This window comes from Passer montanus, unplaced genomic scaffold (genome assembly GCF_014805655.1).
Source record: "Passer montanus isolate IOZ18808 unplaced genomic scaffold, ASM1480565v1 scaffold108, whole genome shotgun sequence".
Lineage (NCBI taxonomy): Eukaryota > Metazoa > Chordata > Aves > Passeriformes > Passeridae > Passer > Passer montanus.
The window spans coordinates 977,263-997,045 of record NW_024357392.1 but is presented as its reverse complement, the minus strand read 5'-3'; the positions used below and the strand labels follow the sequence as shown (position 1 = coordinate 997,045).

Genomic DNA, 19,783 nt, shown 5'->3' with positions numbered 1-19,783 from the left:
CATTCCCTCTCTAACATATTTCAGTGGCTTTTTTTATAAGATTTTATTTTTTATGGTTTTAAAATTGAATGAGTCTCAATTATTGAGGCAACTGCATGAACTGGTTAGTTTATTCCAAATTGTGTCCTTGGAACTAGTTTTCGTGTCTTCTAGAAACACTGGAGTAATGCAGACAGTTTAAGGAAGGAGCTAGAATTGTAAAAACTTTATGGTTTAAGAATCTAATATTTTTCTTAATGGCTTTAGAATGTTAATATCTAGATTGTAGTGGGAAATAAGTTATTTGAACAAACATCAGGCAGAAGGGAGGAGTGTTTATTCCTGATTTTGTGTCATTTTCATAATCCAATTCCACAGCTGTCAAATTAAAACACTTTGGTTTTCAGCATATTCAGCTGAGAGCCAGTGATCAGGAATAGCACAGTTTGTGGCACAAGTAGCACAGTTTGATTTGTGGTCAAAATACTAAGCTTTTGTTTTCTTTAGGACAGTTCAGTGATGTAATCAAAACAATCCCTATATTTGGCCTGAGATTTATGCTCCTAAACCACTCCTTATGAACAATGGAAAAAACAATCTTTTTAATTTCAGTTCTGTTTGTACAGAGTTGCTATAAATCTTAGCCCATAGCTCAGAGCCTGATAATTACTCAAGTGCTTTTAGCTTCTTATTTAACAAACCTGCTTCCTGTTGTTTATTTTTGGCCTCTTGGGCTAGATCCTCAGGTCACATAGATAAATATATTTACTGTGTTCAATGAAGCTGTAGTTTTTTATCTCTCAGTTCCTTGGCTTCTTGCTTGATGTGTTGTGGTGCCAGCATGTTTGTCATAAGCTTCTTAAGTGTAGAGATTTAAGAGAGCTTTGACTTTTTCTCCCCTCCAGTTTACTTCAAAATGCTGTGATATGAATTTTTAATGTGGCTCTTTTAAAATTTTTTATTTAAAGAGTGATGGTCTTCCTGCCTTAGTGACCTTAAAGAAAGGTCTGGTTGCCTTAGCAAGGCAGTGGATGAAGTTCATTGTGGTCACCCCAGCCTTTAAAGGAGTCAGCTTGCACAGACCAACCCAGCCCATGAAACTGCAGCCAAATGCCTGCCATGAGCATGAGGATGGCCTTGGATTGGACAACGGAGGGGGCCTTCAGAGTGACACGAGTGCTGATGGAGCAGAGTTTGAATTTGATGCAGGTATTTTCATGTTAACATCTCCATAAAAATTTGTAGAGGCAAGCAGCTCCTCTCGGACATTTGCATCTTCTTTACTTTTAATGCTTGACACATTATAGTCTCCTTTTTAGAATTATCACGCTTCTCTTTTTTATATCATCTTCATTCTGAAGCTGCTGCTAACAATGATAATTACAGTATTACAATAACTAGTGCTTGTTCAGGGAAAAACAATAGAGGAGACTTCTTCTTCTTCTTCACATCTTTTGTCTTGTTTTTTTTCCTGCACAAAATAAATCAACTTAATTATTTTCTACCTTTCAGTTAAAAGCCAGGCAGCAGTTAGCAGCTTTAAGTGAGCAAAGATGTTTGTGTGAGATACTTGTATGTAATCATACAGTATAAAGGCAATTTTTGCCCCCTTCTCTCAAATATGTTTAGGTTAAGCAGAAACACTTGGATTATTAAACAAAACCCAGCAGACCCCTGTCTGAGGTGTTCTTATTTGTCTATAAATCAGACAGCATTGTGTGGGTGTGTGCCAGCACTTGAAGTTCATGACTGCTTGTGGATAAATGTGCCTGATAATAGATAATGTTGGTTCTCCAAATGTATCTAAATGAGGACAAGTGTTTGCTTGGGTGCAGCTACCGTGAGTGAGCACACGATGCTGCTGGAAGGAACAGCCAACCGCCCTCCCCCTGCCAGCGCCTCCTCTGGGCCTGTCACTGGTGCTGAGATTATGAGGAAATTGTCCAAGACTCACACTCACAGCGATTCTGTGCTGAAAATCAAGGTGAGTGCACAGGGCTGGGCACCAGGGCAAAGGGGGTTGTAGCTGGCCTGTTCAGGAGCAGTTCTGTAGCTGCAGATTAAAAAATGCATGCAAAAAGTAACTACACACACATGGAGGGTGTGCTCCTGACCTTACAAAAGGGATGCTCCAGCAGTTGGTCTATATTCTTCATCTGTTCTTTGTTGTTTTTCTTGCCAGTTAACTTCATGTGCATCATTTAAGGATGTGACCTAACCTTTACAGCCTTTGATCTTTTATTTATGGCAGCAGAAACAAGGATTTAACCGTCATGGTACAAAATCGAAGACTGGCAAGGCTCTCCAGTAACTTGTAGTAAAATTATTGTGTTCCAACCTTATATTGCTCTGTTTTTGCAGTGTCCACAGTACTTCAGTAATTTCTTTGTTTTCTGCTCACAGGGCATCCATCCATATCATTCCCTGAGTTACACCAGTGGAGATACAGCTACGGATTCACCAGTGCACGTTGGCCGCTCCGGAATGGGAGTCAGGGAAAGCCCAAGGAAAGAAAGTCTGCTCAGCTATCTCACTGGGAGCTTTCCTAGCCTGCACAATCTTTTGGAAGGGACTCCTCAAAGAAGTTCAACTGCAGTCAAAAGTAGTTCTTTAACAAGAACAGGTAGGATGTAGCATAAAAAAGTATGATGTAGCATAAACAGGTATGATGTAGCATAATTTTCGAGTCTTTTTGAATGAATAAGGAAATAACCATTTTGTATTTGTTTTCCTTAACTTTGTGAGTAGCTCAAAAAGAGAGATGAAACTAATAATTCAGTAACATAGTTTGCATATGATAAATTGAAGACTTAGTAATGGTTTATGAAAATGTTTATTTTCAAGAAATATTTTAGAAGCTTGCAACATGGAAGTGTTTATTCTCTGCTATTTTTCAGAGTGTATTATTGTCAGTTTTTCTTAATATGTAAATTATGTACTGTATTTGATACTGTATTTTCTCTAAAACCTCTCTCCTTTGCTGTCAGGGACTGAAATATTGTTCAGAAAAAAAGGTATTTTGGTTTCTTAATGACTCCTTTCCTCTAATTAATGGTAGAGATGAGCAAATGCAAAGCCATGTGTAGTGCAACATCCATCAGTGCCACGTATAACTTCTGTGGTAGCACCCATAGTGCTGTTTGACACATAATTTAGTGGAATAAACCTTGAGAATTAGGCTGATTTTTATAGTTTATAGGTGTTGGCAGTGAAATCATGCCGTGTTCCTCGTTTCTCCTGGCTTGGATGCAAGAAATGCTGAAGTTTCTGCTTTACTTGCACAGGAAACACCGTGGCCACAGACATGTTGTCTGAACACCCTTTGCTGTCTGAGCCCTCCTCTGTGAGTTTCTATAACTGGATGTCCAATGCCGTGGGCAACAGGGGAAGTGTCGTGCAGGAAAGTCCGGCCACCAAGTCTGGGCACAACAGCCTTCCAACAGGTATTGCTAATCTGCAGCTGAGCTCCAGGTGGTTCTGGGTTGGCTGTGCCTGTGTTTGCCACTTTGTGACTGAAAATAATTAAGAGAGTGGTTTATGGTCAACAGGACTTAACTGGTTCAAAGTATTACTTGTGGGACTTTGCAGCAACCTGGAAAATGAAAAGATGGGATTTAAGCAAAACTGTTGTTTTCTTTTGCCTCATCCTGCCTCCAAAAATTTAGCTTTTTCTTGCATTTGGAGCTGTCAGTGTAGCTGCCAAAGCCATGTGTAGCTGCCAAAACTTAAGCCATAAAATCATCTTCTGTTGCTGAGTTCCTTGGTTTTGTTGGCTATTTTTGACCTAATTTGCATATGCTTATTTTGTGATTTGTGCATTGAAATTCTTGCTCTTTCTCAGTTCAATTTTGAGACCAAGCATGTGTTTTGAAAGTAACTTAGGAATGGGTTAACTGGTGTAAGGGAATAAAGAAAAAATATATTTCTGAAAGTCATAAGTGTATTAAAGAATCAGATGTAACAATTTATTGCAGCTCATTTATTTTTCTTCTTGGCCTGTCATCATTCAGACTTTTCAATGTGTGTCTTAATTTTCTTTTTCACTAACACTACACTGGAATCTTTTCTCTGTTAACACTCCTTCAACTGTGCTATATTAATCGTAGGCAATAGGAAGTTGTTTTGGTTTGTTTTTAATATTGGACCAACAGTCTGATCCTACAAACATCATTGTGCTGTACATATTGCTGAACTATTGTGGCTCCTTTGTAAACTGGTATGTGCTTCTCTGCAGAAAGACTCTTTCCAAATTTGAATTGGACAATCTCTACCTGTTCCAGCAATATCAGGCTGTTTCTTTGTCCTGAATGCCACCTTTGTGAAGTTACAGACCCCGCTGTGGTTTGTTTATCTGTGTAAATAATCTTGCTGAATTAATCATGTCAGTGGTGGTAAGATTTGCTGTGGTGTTAGTGTTCCATGGGTATTTATTTTCCAGGTGTGGCGCCCAATCTTCCTACTATCCCCTCTGCTTCAGACTTCAACACAGTCCTGTCCAGCGACCAGAACACCCTGGATGGCACCCACTCTCAGCACAGCACCAGCCAGGATGACATTGCAGGAGTAGAAGAAGGTAACCAGGGCTTCCCTGCTGTCCAGCTGGCAGATGCACAGGTAACTGGGGTTGCACATCACCCAATGGTGAGCAGGAATGTGGAAATGATCAAGGCCTTCCATAACTAAATGGGTGGGTTTTGTTTTGTAGGTTGTTTTCAAACCTCTGCTGAGTTACACAGGGATTCAGTCGCAGGATGCAATGCCCCTGTGCTACAGGATGTACTTTGGAGAGTACCTCTCTTTCTCAGGAACTCTGGACTGCCTCAGAGCAGATATTGTTGATTCAGACACAGCAAAGGAGAGGAAGAGCAAGCGAGCCCGAAGGTATGATGAGAGGTTTAAACACACATGTATTAGCTAAAGAACAGAAGTTAGGCTTTTTGTGTGGTGACAGATTTCCAAAGCACTTTCACAGGATAAGGAGCAGCCCTTTATTCTTCTAATCTTTCATTTTGTCTTCCTGTTAAAATATTTTTTTAATCTTCCTATGGAATGATTTGGGAATTTTAACTGTCACAATCTCAGCTGCTTTTGAAAATTGGAGATTGGGGAAAGGGAAGAGATGGTGGGAATAACAGTGGGGGAGAATTTGAGTGGCTCTGAAATGGTGTTTAGTAATTAATCTTGTAAATAATAACGATGTGACTTTTTGTGAAAATGCTGAATCTTCCCCCAGACCAATTCTGGGCAAAACTTTAGGATATAATGTAATTGTTGCATGCCAAGCTAGGTTTCATAGAACTGGATGATTTCTCTGTTAGTAGCACACAGTATGGAACTGTAAAAGTTCATTTTATTATATTTAGAACTGTGGTATAAAGGTGATATCCTAAGGGAAGTAAAAGGCTGGGTTCAGTAAATTAGATGTAAGCTGTGTAAAAAAGGTATTTGACACTCACTCTCATAAAAAGCAGCACAGCAGTAACTTGTATCTTTCCTTTCCTTAGGCAAGGAGCTGTCAATCTTCCTCCTCTGGAATTCAAACCAGCTTTGATGTTGGAGACTTTCAGCATTAGCGCTGTGGTGATGGAGAAATCCATGTGCACGCCTCACAACTCCACCAACGCCCTCTCCTTCCACGACTTGAACAAGCGCTATTACAACACCTTCCACTGCAACTTCACCATTTCCTGCCAGTCCATCAGCCAGCACGTGGACATGGCCCTGGTGCGCCTCATCCACCAGTTCAGCACCATGATCGACGACATCAAGGCCACGCAGACAGACATCAAACTGAGCAGGTACACGGCTGGCTCGGCCTCCCCGACCCCCACCTTCAAAACCCGCAAGCATCGGGACTTCCGCTCCTCGGATTTCAGCCGCAGCTCCCGGGGCAGCCTCAACGGGGGCACCAGGGTGAACAACACCAAGAACAAGAGAGCAAACAATGACAACAACAAGAAGGAGGCTCGCAACAAGAATTCCCTGGGGAGGTCGGAGCGGAGGACGTCCAAAGTGTCCAGGAAAGGCTCCAAAGACGTGGTTGACCACGTGACAATCCATATGGATGACTCTGACTCCATTACTGTGTCGGAGCAGAGCGAGCCCTCTGCGGAGTGCTGGCAAAATATGTATAAGCTACTGAACTTCTATTCACTCATTTCTGATCCTACCGGCATCTTAGAGAAGTCTTCTGAAACCTTTGGGCCAACAGGTAAAGTGGTTCATGAGCCCAAATAAGTGACTGTGTGTGCTTTTGCTTAAATGGTGCTTCTAAAACTTGCTCATGAGGTGTTTTTCGTCAGCTGCCCACCCCATCTAACTTGGATTAGAGGGAAAAGTGGTGAGGACAGAGGTGAGCTTTTGATTAGTTCACCAAGATGATGTACAAAAGGAAAGCTTAACTTTTCTCACTAATTGCATAGTGTGGATTGAGTTTGTTCCTCCTGAGGTGCTGTTTTGTGTTCAAGGGGGTATGGAAATGCTGTATATTATCATTCTGTGAAAATATGCAAGCATGTACATAAGCCATCCTGAGGGAATTAATCTCTGCCTTGAGAATGACTGACAGTAAAAAAAAATCTGTGAATCTTGCTGTGAGAGAAGGAAAGGTGAAATAATGATTTTGGCCAAGTTTCACAAAGATTACAAGTGTTTGGGCCATATTTTCACCTAAAACTTTGATATCTGGTGTGATTATTGCTATTTCCATTGTATTTCAACACAGCAGAGTAAGTCTGAGAGCTGACTTAGCATCATTCTCTTTGTTGCTGAACTTAGTTGCTGTGAATATGCAGGGGATGGTATAGTTGCTCTATTGCCATATTTTCCTTGGACTTCTTTTAACTAAAGAACAAAAAACCTTTGAGAAAATGTCAGATAGTATTGGACAGATACCAGTGTCTTTCACGCACAGAATATCATATCCACAGTTACAATATCTGCACAAAATGTAAATTTTCTAAAATTGTTTTTAGCCTCCTGAATTTTGAAAAGGAAAACTTGTTCATCCAAAACAGAATTATAAAAACCTTTGCCTGTGGAATGATCAAAAAAATAAACAGGAAGATTGGAAACTGTCAGGGCATTTTTTCTGGTATAACAATAAAATCAGATCATTACAAATATTTATATAAGGTTCATGAGAGCATATCTATGAGTAATAATGAAACCACATCACTCATTACTGTCTTCATTGTGTCTTGGATTCAGTTCAGTTGCAATGCTATTGGGGTGGAGCGAACAAGGCACAGATAATTTTCCTGAAGAGCTTTCTTGACGTGAAAGCTATGTGATCCTTGGTTTGAAATACAAATATAAACGGGGTACGCCAGGGATTTATTACAAATGAAGCCTTGAATTTGTGCTGGTGTCTCTGTAGGTGTGCGAAGCCCCACGGAGCCTGCCTGCAGGGTGGTGTTTGAGAACGAGCAGGACAACGGGCGGAAGCGCAGCCTGGTGACCTCGGAGCCGCAGCACGTGACCCTCATCATCTTTGGGATAGGGATGGTGAACAGAACCCACCTGGAGGCTGACATTGGTGGCCTCACCATGGAATCCGAGCTGAAGAGGATCCACGGCAGCTTCACCCTGAAAGAGAAAATGAAAGGTGGGGTGGGCTAAAAGCATTCTCTGTACTTCAATTCCTGGCAGCTTTACCTGTGTGTGTGCAGTATGTCTATGTGTGTAATATAATAATATTCAACAAGTGCTTTTAAAAAATTATTACTAGGGTGCTGAAGGATTATAAAAGGATGCTGCATGCTTTTCGGAAAGTGCCGTGGAGGAAATTCTCTTAGAAGACAGTCACTAATTTTCAAAAGCTTTCTTCTTGTCACATTTTGTAGTTGGTATCACTTGTTGTGGCTGCTGAAGCTGTAATTTTTCAGTTATTTTCCTGCTGCAATATTTTAAAAAGCAGTAAGCATTACCTGAAGTATTGTACTGACTGAAATGCTGTTAAATACATTTTTTTCCTAAAGATGTGTTACACCAAAAGATGACTGAGACATGTGCCACTGCTCACATAGGAGGTGTCAATATTGTCCTGCTGGAGGGAATTACTCCAAATATCCAGTAAGTAGGAGATCTCACAGTTGAAAATTATTCAAGTTCATAGAAGTGGTATGAGTTGTATTCTTTCTCTTATGCTTCTAATTGCTTTTTGAAACTTGTAGGTTGAGACCATATGAGATTTGTAGGGAGTAGTTAATCTACTGATGCTAATTATTCCTGTTTAAGAGCTATAGTGTTTCTTTAATAGATATATTTTTCAACTCTCATGATGCATCATTCTTTGTTCTCTCATGTTAGTTTTACAGTTCTAATATCCCTTCTCCAGCTTTTATGTAATAGACACAACGTGGCAGGGGAGGGGAAGACATCCACTTCTTGTGCATGAACATAATGAATCACTTGCTCAGCATCCACATTGTTCTGTCTTTTTTATTTCTGCCAGGTTCACAGACTCAAAAAGGCCACGCATTATTTTAATTTGTTCCCAGCTGCATCTCTTTCTGTTTGAGTTGCAGAAGGAGCTGAACCACGATTCTTTGTAGCACAGATCACCCTCACACAATTTGGGTGTTAGCTGGGTAACCCTCAGTATGTGTACTGGTCTTAGAACAGGACTCTTGTAGAATGGGGCTAAACAATGTCACTTAAGTTTCTCTCTCCTTTTAATTCCTGGGTAGTTTGGAGGATGCTACACAGACATTAAAACCTACAGAATTTTATAATTTCCTCAGCTAAATTGCTTCCAGTAAGTTTGTTTCAGAGGGATAAATAAAAGCTCCAATCTGACAGTCATGAAGGTGATTGAAGCTCTTCATGTTTGTTTTACATATCGGGAGGGTACAAAAGGAAAGGGTGGAAATAATCATAAATCTTAAAAACAACAAGAGCAAAGAACAAACATGAGCAAAACCAAAACTTTCACCTTGGTAATTTTGGAAATAAATGTCATATTGTGGGTTACAAGTAATTAACTGACTAATTTTGCATGACTGTTTATTCTTTATTTGCTTTTTGTTTTTCTTGCTTTCTCTTCAATCTTCATCTGTAGACTGGAGGATTTTCCTACATCTCCTACAAGCACAGCCAAACAAGAGTTTCTGTATGTCATATTATTATGTTTAATAGTCTTGCAGTTAATACTGTATTGTGTAGATAATGGCTGCTTTCTTACTGTGTGTGATTGTGGAGGCAGATGTTGCTTGAATACATCCTGGTACACCACCTAGTATTACCTAGATAAGCTTTTTTTGATGAAGCCTGCTAATACTGCCTAAAAAAAGCCCTGTCAATCTTAGCAATAAAGTTTTAGGGACTGCTATTACACTGCACTCACTAATGTAATGTTAGAATAGTTTCACTGGCCCTTAAGTTCTTTAGATCTGCTTCTATACTTATTTTAATGAGCTGAAATACTGATGATAAGTGCAAGGGAACACAGAGGTGAGATTTGCTTTGAAACTGCTGTGCTTGGAGTGATAGTTGTGGTGTAATCATGAACAGGGCCAGTCCCTATTGTCTTTATTTCCCTGTGTGCTGGTTTAATTCCCAGGCATGCTGAAGATCTGTGTGTGTGGGTGCAGGTCTCCTCTCTGTGTCTGTTTATTCAGTGTTGTGGTAATGCAGGATTAACTTTAACATGTTCTTATGGCTCTGGAATGAGAGGTGATGGACTGAAAAACTGCAAGTGATGCAGGGAAAATATTGGGATTTGTGTTCCTTTTTGTCCGGTAGCAGCATTAAACCAGAGCATCACTGAGCTGTTGAATTGGCTGCCATATGATGTGGTCAACAAGAGTATAAATGATTAAAAGGATTGGATAAATCCTTTTAATCCGTGTTGGATAGGTCTAGTGGTGGGTCATGAACATGATACAGCCTCTGGTTTAGAAAGTTACAGTTCCTTATGGCCGGAATTCACTGAAGGATCCTTTTATTTACGTCTCAGGTATCTGCTGCTGCCTGGGTGCAGTAGCTCCTGTGTGTTACAGGCCTCCTGCTGACTTCCCCCCGCGCACATACTTGTTACAACATTCTCAAAAATCTGTTGAGTACTGGCCTTGTATAGGTTCTGTAGTGGGACAAAGACTTTTTGTCACAAATTTGTCTGGAGAGTGATCATTTATGGTCTTGATGTGAGAATATAGAATTCTTTCTGGAAGCATTACTGGTATATAACTGAAATAATCATTAATGATTTTAATAAGCTACAACCAGATGTGTTACAGGCATGTCTCTGTAGTTGAGCAAACTGCAGATTTTTAATAATAAATGGCTAGCCAGACAGTTGTTCCACATTTCATTCTTGTCATGGAAATAGTTTATTTGTAGGCAAGCAGCAGTGAAATTAATTTGTTGCATGAAATAAGGAGAAAAGCACAGTTAATTTTGCTGAGCTTTTTTTCTTCTGCAACAGCTATACTGGTGTAATATATTTTTAATTAGGGAAATGTTTAAAGTCGTTTGAATGCAGTAGTATTTTGTGTTATAGATGGAGATGGAAGTGTGTTCTGGATTGGCTTCACAACAGTTGAGTCAGAATGGTAGCAGGAAGTGAGTGGGAAATGAGCAAGCATCAAGAAAAATAATGTTTTTCTTTTAAAGAGGTGGATTAAAGTAATTCTGGCTTTTTCTTAAGTAATGTTTATTTGTATTTTTTTTCTGAATATTGTTGTGAATTGTTTCCTCCTTCACGTATTTTGAAATAATTTTTACTTGATGGTCTTCCTTAAAATATTAATTCTGAACTGCTTTAGGTCACTTGAATAGCTGTGAAAATCTGAGTGTTCCTTGAACTTCAGTCAATTAATTTCCTGTTGATAGGCCAGTCGTTGCCTTACACTGTTGTGTATTTCTTGGTTGTAAGCAGAAAGGTGATGTCTTTTTTCTGGTTTAGTTTGTATTTCCACATCTGGTTTGCTTTGGGCTTGCTGATATTTTAACATAACAATAAGAAGAAACATTACTTAGAGAGTAGAGTTCATAGAATATTCTAGCTTCCACCATGAGACCAAACTGTCCATAAACAATTGAAATATGATACGAAAAGTGTTTTACCCCTTGAAATATAGTATTTGATAAACTTGCATTGAATTTTGCAATTTTATAGTCTATTTTTCAGCTATTTTAGCTGATGTATTGCATCTTGACAACTACATGCCTTCTCTTTAAGGCTGTAATTCTGTGTTGGCTGCATAATATACTTCCATTGGGTAATCCTCCAGGAATTGACCATAGAAACATCAATGTGTTACCCCAATATACTTGTAATAGGAGTGTAGTGAATTGTGCTATGCCAAAATTCTGTTATGACATCAAAAACTGTCAGCTTAGTGCAATTACATTTTTTTTATCTTGGGTAACCATTGTGAACCATATCCTCCTCAATATTAAAATCAAGTTTATATGATGTATTTTAGAATAATATGTTCGAATTAAACATCAGTATAATTCACAAATTCATCTGTCACATGCTGTGTATTTACTGTTAAGTATTTCCTCCAACACCCCACTTGGATGCAAAACTCAGATTTGACTTTTTACCAAAAGGATGATTCAAGATTATTCCTGAACAGGAGCTGAAATGGAAGGCTCTTTTTTTGTTTCTGTGTGTGCAAATTTGTCTATGTGCAGCCTGGTGTGTATGCACTGAAATGATCTTACTTTGAGCAAGGATAGCACTTTCGAATAGATATTTTTTGCCATGCATGATGTGTAGTTCCCTTAAGTGTAGCGTAGTTGTTTGTGGCATGTAATGCATCTGTGTGTAAAGTGAAAGAAAAAGGGATGTTTGTAGCTGACAAACAACACTACTTCAAAATTCAGCTAACACTTAAAAACTCGGTGTAAGATGCAACTGGAAGGGCGTGCAAATGACTGCTGTTCCCTTTTGCTGTCAGAACCGTGGTGAAGTGCAGCATTGCCAAATCCCAGGCCCTGTACAGCGCCCAGAGGGGGCTGAAAACCAACAACGCGGCCGTGGTGAAGGTGGGCGCCATCAGCATCAACATCCCACAGCACCCGGCCACGCTGCACAGCATGATGGTGCGCAGCTCCCACCAGCTCTCCAAGCAGATCTCCGATCTCATCCGCCAGCCCTCCACCGCGTGAGTGCTCCCAAAGCCCTCCCCCCGCCAGGGTTTTGTCACCTCGGGTGTCTGTGGCAGATTAACACCAAGGGTTTCCTTCTCTTTGTCGCGGTCTGCAGGCCCCAGCCAGCCAAAGAAGATGTGGCCACTCCTCTGCCCTCTGAGAAGACTCCAACGAGCATCAACCAAACGCCGGTTGAAACAAATGAGTTCCCCCAGCTGCCAGAAGGCTTGGAAAAGAAGCCCATAGTGCTGAAGTTCAGTGCCATGATAGATGGGATTGCTATCGGAGCAGCGCTCCTGCCCTCCCTGAAGGCGGAATACAAGATGGGAAGAATGAGGAGTCATGGAATGACAGGTGACAGTTCTCTGGAGCTTTAAAAACATTACTGCTTTTAAGCAGCCAAAAGCACCTGGTGTTTCTGTTGAGTTATAGCTAGAGCTATGAATCTGTTGCCATCAGCTTTTTTTTTTTAACGTGGGCTTCAGCCAGGTGGGCCCATAAAGAGAATTTTCACTGTGGTTATTATAGACAATTCCCAGAGGCAGAATGCAAGAGCACATGAAGACATGTATGCATTCATATATGGCATCCTACCAGGAAGCTTCCCTCTAACTGCTGAAATAAGTGTATGATCTTTGCTTAATTAAGTTTTAATTTGTAATGCTACTTGAGAATAGTATGGCCTCAGTACTCTTGAGGTGGTTTGTATGATTTCCCCCTTATTACTGTGGAATCTTCATTTTCTTTAGAAATTAAGACAACCCAGAGTCATGTGGACAGATACTTATAGTTCCTCGGGTCTGTGAACTCCAGTAACATTTTAACCGTTTAAATTTTTTTCTATTGTTCTAAAACTGTTCTTAAATTTAAGGATAAATAAGAGATTCTTTTGCCAATTCATACCTTTTCTTTCCCCACCTTCATTTTACAGGTGCCCAAACCAGATTTAATTTTGAGCTTCCAAACCACAGACTGCGTTTCACTTCAAAAGTTTCTGCCACTGACATGTCAACCATTCCTCCTTCGGCCAGTCTCAACCTGCCTCCTGTCACCATGTCAGGGAAATATGTCATGGAAGAGCACGACACTTACTCTGACCAGATCTGGAGCATCGATGAGCTCCCTGCCAAGCAAGGCTACTACCTGCAGGGCAACTACCTGCGCTGTGTGGCTGAGGTAGCTCTTGAAGGCTGCAGGCATCTTTGATAACTTACTTCCCTTCTGTTACGATTCTGTCTGTGCATCTTTGCATTTTTTTAAACCATCTGTCTCCTTCAGAACTCTCAGGTTTACAGGATTAATCCAAATAGTGAAAAACTGGAAGGTTTTTTATTTTATAGCTGTAGGTTTGGGGTTTTTTTTGTGATTAGACAGCTCCATATGTGGAATAATGCCATGACATAGAACCTTAATGATATAAAATGTTCTGTTCAACACAGAGTGTTCTATTCATAAGTTCTACTTGTGTGCCAATTTCCATGGTTAATTTTTCCAGAGGGAAAAGGGATGCTGCTTAAAAAAAAAATCTGCTGGGGAAAAGCAGGGCATTCCTACTGACCAATTCTTTAGTCAAAAAATAGTCTGGCATGTTTGTAATTGAGAATTCTGATGTTTCCAGCTTAAAAAAAACCATAAAATCCACTGTTTTTAAAACTAAGGTTTGTTCTCAAATGTTCTGTTTCCACAGGTTGGCTCCTTTGAACATAATCTCACGACTGACCTTTTAAACCATTTAGTATTTGTGCAAAAAGTGTTCATGAAGGAAGTAAACGAGGTCATACAGAAGGTTTCAGGTAAGCAGAACACTTAAAAGCTGCTGTAAGTAAGATCCTCAAACCTTGTTTGATGGCAACATTGCCATGTAGCTCTCAGGATCAGCTCATTAATTTCACAGACATCCTCATTTCACCTCTAGCACTGCAAGCAGCAGCAGGAAGCAGAACTGGACTTTGAAATGATAACAGAGGCTCTGGAAATTATTCTAGATCTATCAAAAGCAGGACTTTTTTTGGAAAGGAGGATTGTTTGGCATTCTGGGGATCAGCCTCTGTGTCCCACTATGGTCTGACCTTGGCTGGGTTACTTTGTGTATTCACTTTGTTTGATTTGAACATTTTTTGAGTTATCCTAAAAGACTGTTACAGAAATGCACCTGATTTTTAGTGGAAAGATTCATCAATAGCTGGAAACGTAATTAGGAAAGAAAGAATAAAAAGTAGTAATTAAGTAAAAAGTGTCTGTGTGTACATCTACCTCATTTCATGTCCCTCTGTGTGTGTGTTCAGCTATACAAATGCAGTAAAAGAATGGTGCAGGTCCACATGATGTGCCCTTGAGGCAGTTAGAAAACGCAGTAGAGAAAATGGAAAATGCCAAATTCCCTGAAGGCTAACAAGGAACACCCTGATATTTGTTCCAGCCAAATATATTAGTATTGGGTAAGAAAATGCTTAGGGAGTGAATAAATCTTCTGACAGCTGTCATTATTCTATTAGAACTTTTTTTTTTTTTGTGGAGGAGCATACAGTGCTGAACCAGGAAACCTTTATTAGCTTTTACAGCATTTTGTAGAGCCTGCCTTTCAATCTCCACTGCATTTTTATGTGAGGAATTTATTACCAGTGCTGGTTCTCTGCTTTTCCAGACTGTAAATTTGTATTGCACATAGCAGCCTGATGATTTTTGAAATGTGACTGTTGGCTTCCATATTGGGGTAATTCAGCAGGGACATGGTCAGGTCAACAATCCACGGGTCTGTATGGATGTTCAGTGTAGAACAATAGGGGCAGAAATTGGCTTGGTCCCTCTGGCTTGGAGCAGAGTAATTTTTTTAATGGCTTGAAAACACCAATTAGTGTGATGTGCTGCAGTATTTTTTCTAATTACTGTTTGTGTTGCACTGTTGTTTGCATGTTATCCTTACAAAAAAACTGTGTAAGTACCAATTACTGAAGGTGAAGTTGCACAGATTGAGAACTAGTTCATGAACAGAGCAGTCCATAATAATTACATCTGGAAATTGAAGGCAGTGTTGATTAAAAGAAAATTATCCATACAAAATGGAGTGATAAAAATTTATTGTTGTTTGGGGTTTTTTTGAATCCATGATTCAACTGCTTGTCCCTACCACCAAATAACTGTAATTAGATCAATTGGCATATTTGGAGAGAATTAATGGCTTGGCCTTTTCCAGCAGCAAACCCTTCCTATAACCTAAGTTGGAATGTAGATAAATATCAAGGAGAATTAAAACCAGGATTGCTTCTTCAAGGGTACATAACTTGGAATGAAATGTGCCAAGATGAGGAATTACACCCAAAAATAAAATAATTGCAGAATACTAAATAAAATAATTGCAGAATACTCTTTCCTCCTCTCATGGAAAAATACTGATATAATTTCAATTCCTCATTTTCATGGGATTTGCATGGTATTTGGTCAAGTATTAAACTTGTATTGTCAGATAACTAGGAGATACATTGGTGCAGGAGACAAATAACATCTTTTTGAAAAGTAGGTGTCACTACTGTGGAAAGATTCTCAGGAGGGGGTAACATGTCTCTGTCCCTTCATTCTTAGTGGAGAGATATTAATTCTATGTCAGAAGCTGAATATGCACTGATGTCTCCAATCCTCACTTGTTTTTATAAACCTTCAACTGATGACTGTTTAAAATGAGGCTTAATTCATGGTCACCTTTTAATATGCATTGGTTTTAAAATGTTTTCTTTGATAAAACTGTGACTGCATATTTAATGTGTACAGGAGGGGAGCAGCCAATACCCCTTTGGAATGAACATGATGGCACAACAGACGGAGATAAACCAAAAATTCTTCTTTACTCCTTGAGCCTGCAGTTTAAGGTAATCTTATGATGACAAAACAGTAGTGGGTTTTTTTTTTCCATTCTCATCATCTGAACCAGATGCTCCTAACTTGGTACCTTCCTTATCCATTAGGGAATTCAGGTGACAGCTACAACTCCCTCAATGCGTGCTGTGAGGTTTGAAACGGGCTTAATAGAGCTTGAGCTCTCCAACAGACTGCAAACCAAAGCAATGCCTGGAAGTAGCAGCTACCTCAAACTGTTTGGAAAATGCCAGGTGGATTTGAATCTGGCACTGGGACAGATTGTTAAACATCAGGTTAGTGCTCAAAATCTTTGCATGTAATGTTCTTAATAATGTGTGATTAAAAAATTACATAATCAAGCCAAGAGGTTGTTGCAGTGCTGGTTTTTTTTCTGGGTTTTTTTCCCATATTATTTATATCTTAGAACTTCTTAGCCCTTTAGAACAGTAATAGCCTTTCTACTGAGTCAAACTCAAAACTTTTGTTGATATTAATAAAATTTTTTTAGAATATTTGAATGAAATAATAAGATCAGAGGAGACCCAGACTTTGCTAGACCTACATTTTGACCTAGTTTGTCTGTCTTGGTTTGACAGTTGTACCTCTTGTACTCTTTTAAACTTGCTGTCACCTGGAATCACTTGTTCTAGGATATGAAAGTGTTTTGTGATGCCTAGAAACAAACAGACAAAGAGAAATCTTAGGACATAGAAATCAACTGTCACCATAGAGGATCTGTATACATAAATAGCTACGTTACTTAACAATTTATGAAAAATAAAGAAAATAATGCTGTGATCAGACCTTAATGCAAGAATTTTGAAGATCCTCAAAGGGACTTCGGCTAGAGGAGAAAGGGCACAATTTGCTGTTTTAATTTTATACTTTGTCAAATGCAGTCATTTGGGGCTTTTTTTCTTCCCCCTCCCCATCCCTGAACTTTTCCCTGCTGCAAACCCCTCCCTCTTCCCATTTTTTGGAATATTTTAAGGTTTATGAAGAAGCTGGCTCAGACTTCCATCAAGTTGCCTATTTCAAGACAAGAATTGGATTAAGAAATGCTCTCCGAGAGGAAATCAGTGGCTCATCAGACAGGGAAGCTGTGCTCATTACTCTGAACAGACCCATTGTTTTTGCCCAGCCCGTGGCCTTTGACAGAGGTATTGTAGAGACAATTGCTACAAGTTTTTGTTCATACTGAGGAAGAGATTTTTTTTTTTTTCTCAAAAGGCTTGGTTATTCAAGATTAATATTTCATGTTCAGTAGCTGAGAAATTTGGGAGATCTCCTCCATGCCAAGAGATTGATAAATCTGTCATCAAACATCAAAAATTCCACATGTTGAGGCGATTAGTTTTCAGATGGTTTGGAGAAAGTTGCTGTTGTAAATCCTCACAGGTGAATAATGCTGAGAACAGCAGGACTTTCTGTATTTTAATGTATTAACTTTGATGGTAAGTGATCAGGTTTCCCATCTTGTCCTTTGAAGCACAAGCCAGATTGCTGCACCCTGAACGTGTTATGCATTGTTGTACATCCTCTGACTTAAAGTAATGGAGGAGCTGTAAAAAGGGAGAACAAAAAGAATTTATTTAGTGAATGCACATTATTTTTTTTTAAGATGTTGATTTCAATTAAGCATTTTTGGTTTCCTCATTAAGCTGTGCTATTCTGGCTGAACTACAAGGCAGCATATGACAACTGGAATGAACAGAGAATGGCTTTGCATAAAGATATTCATATGGCCACAAAAGAAGTGGTGGATATGCTGCCTGGAATCCAGCAAACCTCTGCACAGGCTTTTGGAACCCTGTTCCTTCAGCTGACTGTCAATGACTTAGGAATTTGCCTGCCCATCACAAACACACCCCAGGTAAGCAAAAGCCTGACTACTGGAAGTCTATTAAAACATCAGTCTGTGTGGAGTGTATATATGCAAGAACCAGGTGATATAAGCTTAAAAAAAGGTCTAGTTTGTAAAAGGAAATATGTAGGCTTTTTTACAGGGAAACGTAATTATAGGTGTACATATACAGAGCTAGAAATTAATCAGTCAGTCTGTACACTTAGGATTGTACATAATTGTACACATCAAAATAAACACCAAAAAAAAATCACATAAAAATTAAAGCTACTTTTTGTCATTGTTCAGTCAAGTCAGGTGTCATCTTTCTTGGAGAAAATAATTGATCCTTGGCTTGTGTTCTGTGGTCATGGGGCCTTATGGATTATAGCCCTTGATCAAACATGGATTTTTGTTCCTTTTCCAGACAAGCTTGATTCCCGCTGCTATAATAAATTTATAATGTAGATGTTGCATTTAGGAGACAGCAGTGCAAGGCATGGTATGGACAGAGGTGATGCTTTTGAAACTCTCTGCAGAGAAGAAAAAATACAGGAGATATAAGTAGGGAGTCAGTTAATAGGGAAAGAGAAATGGCGTTTAGTAAATGTAATGACTTTGACATTGCATTGACCAGTGAGTTCTCCCTGTGATTTTGTTTTCCAGTCTAACCACTCTGCAGATCTCGACACTGGCTCTGCTTTAGTCCTGACTATTGAAAGCACACTCATCACTGCCTGCTCCTCAGAGTCTTTAGTTAGCAAAGGTCATTTTAAAAACTTCTGCATCCGCTTTGCTGATGGCTTTGAGACAAGTTGGGATGACTGGAAACCAGAAATAAGAGGAGATCTAGTCATGAATGCATGTAAGTGCAGGTGATTTCATACTGTATTTCTGAAATACAGTATGAACACTGAAGTGTATTTCAGATATAAATCCACTTTTGCTTTCCCATTGACTTGAAAAACAGCTGAGCTTTCCCAAAAAACCTAAAGAAAATACTTTGGCCTTTTGAAAGCAAAATAATATGGATCCAAAAGGTTATACTCCTTTGTTGTTGTTGTTTGCCTTTATTAATAAACTTTGCTGCTTTATATATCGTTGTAATAATTTAAGCTCTGCTTGAGAGATATTGTAGGAGTTGGATGGGTTGCTTTTATACAATTGCATAAGATCCCAGGAAGATTTTAATAGTCTAAAATAGAATATTTTCATATAGTGTGAAAATTGTAAAATTTCTATGGGTTTTTAAGTTGAATCAATGCATATATGTATATATATTTATACATAATACATGTTTAGAATTTTCTATGTTACCAAGTAGGTTCACTTTACTAAATAAGAGAAGTCCTTCAATGGGAAATAAAACTAGAACTCCTGTCATTCTTTAATTATGGCAGGTAGGAGACTGAGGATGGGATTGGGAAGGGCTGCTCTAAAGCACCTTTTACTGGCTGCCTAATCAGTGACTTGCTTTGTGTGCTTCATGTAGGTGTTGTGCCAGATGGTACCTATGAAGTGTGTTCTAGGACAACAGGCCAAGCTGCAGCAGGTAATGTGCTTGTTTTAATAAATCAAGTCCTACATAAAAAAAGCATATATGTAAAAAATATAAATTTCATAGAATATGAAATTTAATTCCTTTAACTGTGTTTTAATTTAATTGGCTGGAGAAGAGTCAGCAATAGTTGCCATAACAGTAATGTTATGCTTCTTGTCCTAGGGATTGCTCAATCTTCCTCATGCTGAGGCTTTGCACCTTGAGCTGCCATCGATCTCTTTCATCTCCCAGAAAAGCCTTGTCTTTTTCCCAAATTCCCTCTCTGCCCAGTCTAAGTAGTCTGGACCTTCTCCAGAGCATTCAGAAATAGCTGTCAGTCAGTCTCTGTATTAGTCATACTTCCATGTAGAAAGAAAACCACCATGTTGTGTTGTCAGGTTTAGAGCAAGGTCTGTATTTTGATGTTGAAAAGTGGCACTCAGAAAAATCCTGGGCAGACAGGACAT

General features: G+C 39.2%; 1 protein-coding gene across 10 annotated transcripts in view; it reads left to right on the top strand.

The window, feature by feature from the left end:
• The window catches only part of KIAA1109 (KIAA1109 ortholog), an 87,024-nt gene that overhangs the window by 48,860 nt on the left and 18,381 nt on the right, over positions 1 to 19,783 (top strand). For 8 of the 10 annotated variants that reach the window (XM_039722562.1, XM_039722570.1, XM_039722536.1 and 5 more), the window contains exons 40-59: positions 948 to 1,188; positions 1,815 to 1,963; positions 2,383 to 2,602; positions 3,264 to 3,422; positions 4,418 to 4,593; positions 4,685 to 4,860; positions 5,484 to 6,190; positions 7,358 to 7,585; positions 7,959 to 8,052; positions 9,041 to 9,091; positions 11,889 to 12,095; positions 12,197 to 12,435; positions 13,013 to 13,257; positions 13,769 to 13,874; positions 15,847 to 15,944; positions 16,041 to 16,226; positions 16,925 to 17,093; positions 17,595 to 17,806; positions 18,443 to 18,641; positions 19,269 to 19,328. In XM_039722562.1, coding sequence (XP_039578496.1) covers positions 948 to 1,188; positions 1,815 to 1,963; positions 2,383 to 2,602; positions 3,264 to 3,422; positions 4,418 to 4,593; positions 4,685 to 4,860; positions 5,484 to 6,190; positions 7,358 to 7,585; positions 7,959 to 8,052; positions 9,041 to 9,091; positions 11,889 to 12,095; positions 12,197 to 12,435; positions 13,013 to 13,257; positions 13,769 to 13,874; positions 15,847 to 15,944; positions 16,041 to 16,226; positions 16,925 to 17,093; positions 17,595 to 17,806; positions 18,443 to 18,641; positions 19,269 to 19,328 — 3,922 coding nt within the window. The remainder of the gene's footprint in view (positions 1 to 947; positions 1,189 to 1,814; positions 1,964 to 2,382; positions 2,603 to 3,263; positions 3,423 to 4,417; positions 4,594 to 4,684; positions 4,861 to 5,483; positions 6,191 to 7,357; positions 7,586 to 7,958; positions 8,053 to 9,040; positions 9,092 to 11,888; positions 12,096 to 12,196; positions 12,436 to 13,012; positions 13,258 to 13,768; positions 13,875 to 15,846; positions 15,945 to 16,040; positions 16,227 to 16,924; positions 17,094 to 17,594; positions 17,807 to 18,442; positions 18,642 to 19,268; positions 19,329 to 19,783) is intronic. The other 2 variants (XM_039722516.1, XM_039722526.1) reach the window with 2 other exon arrangements.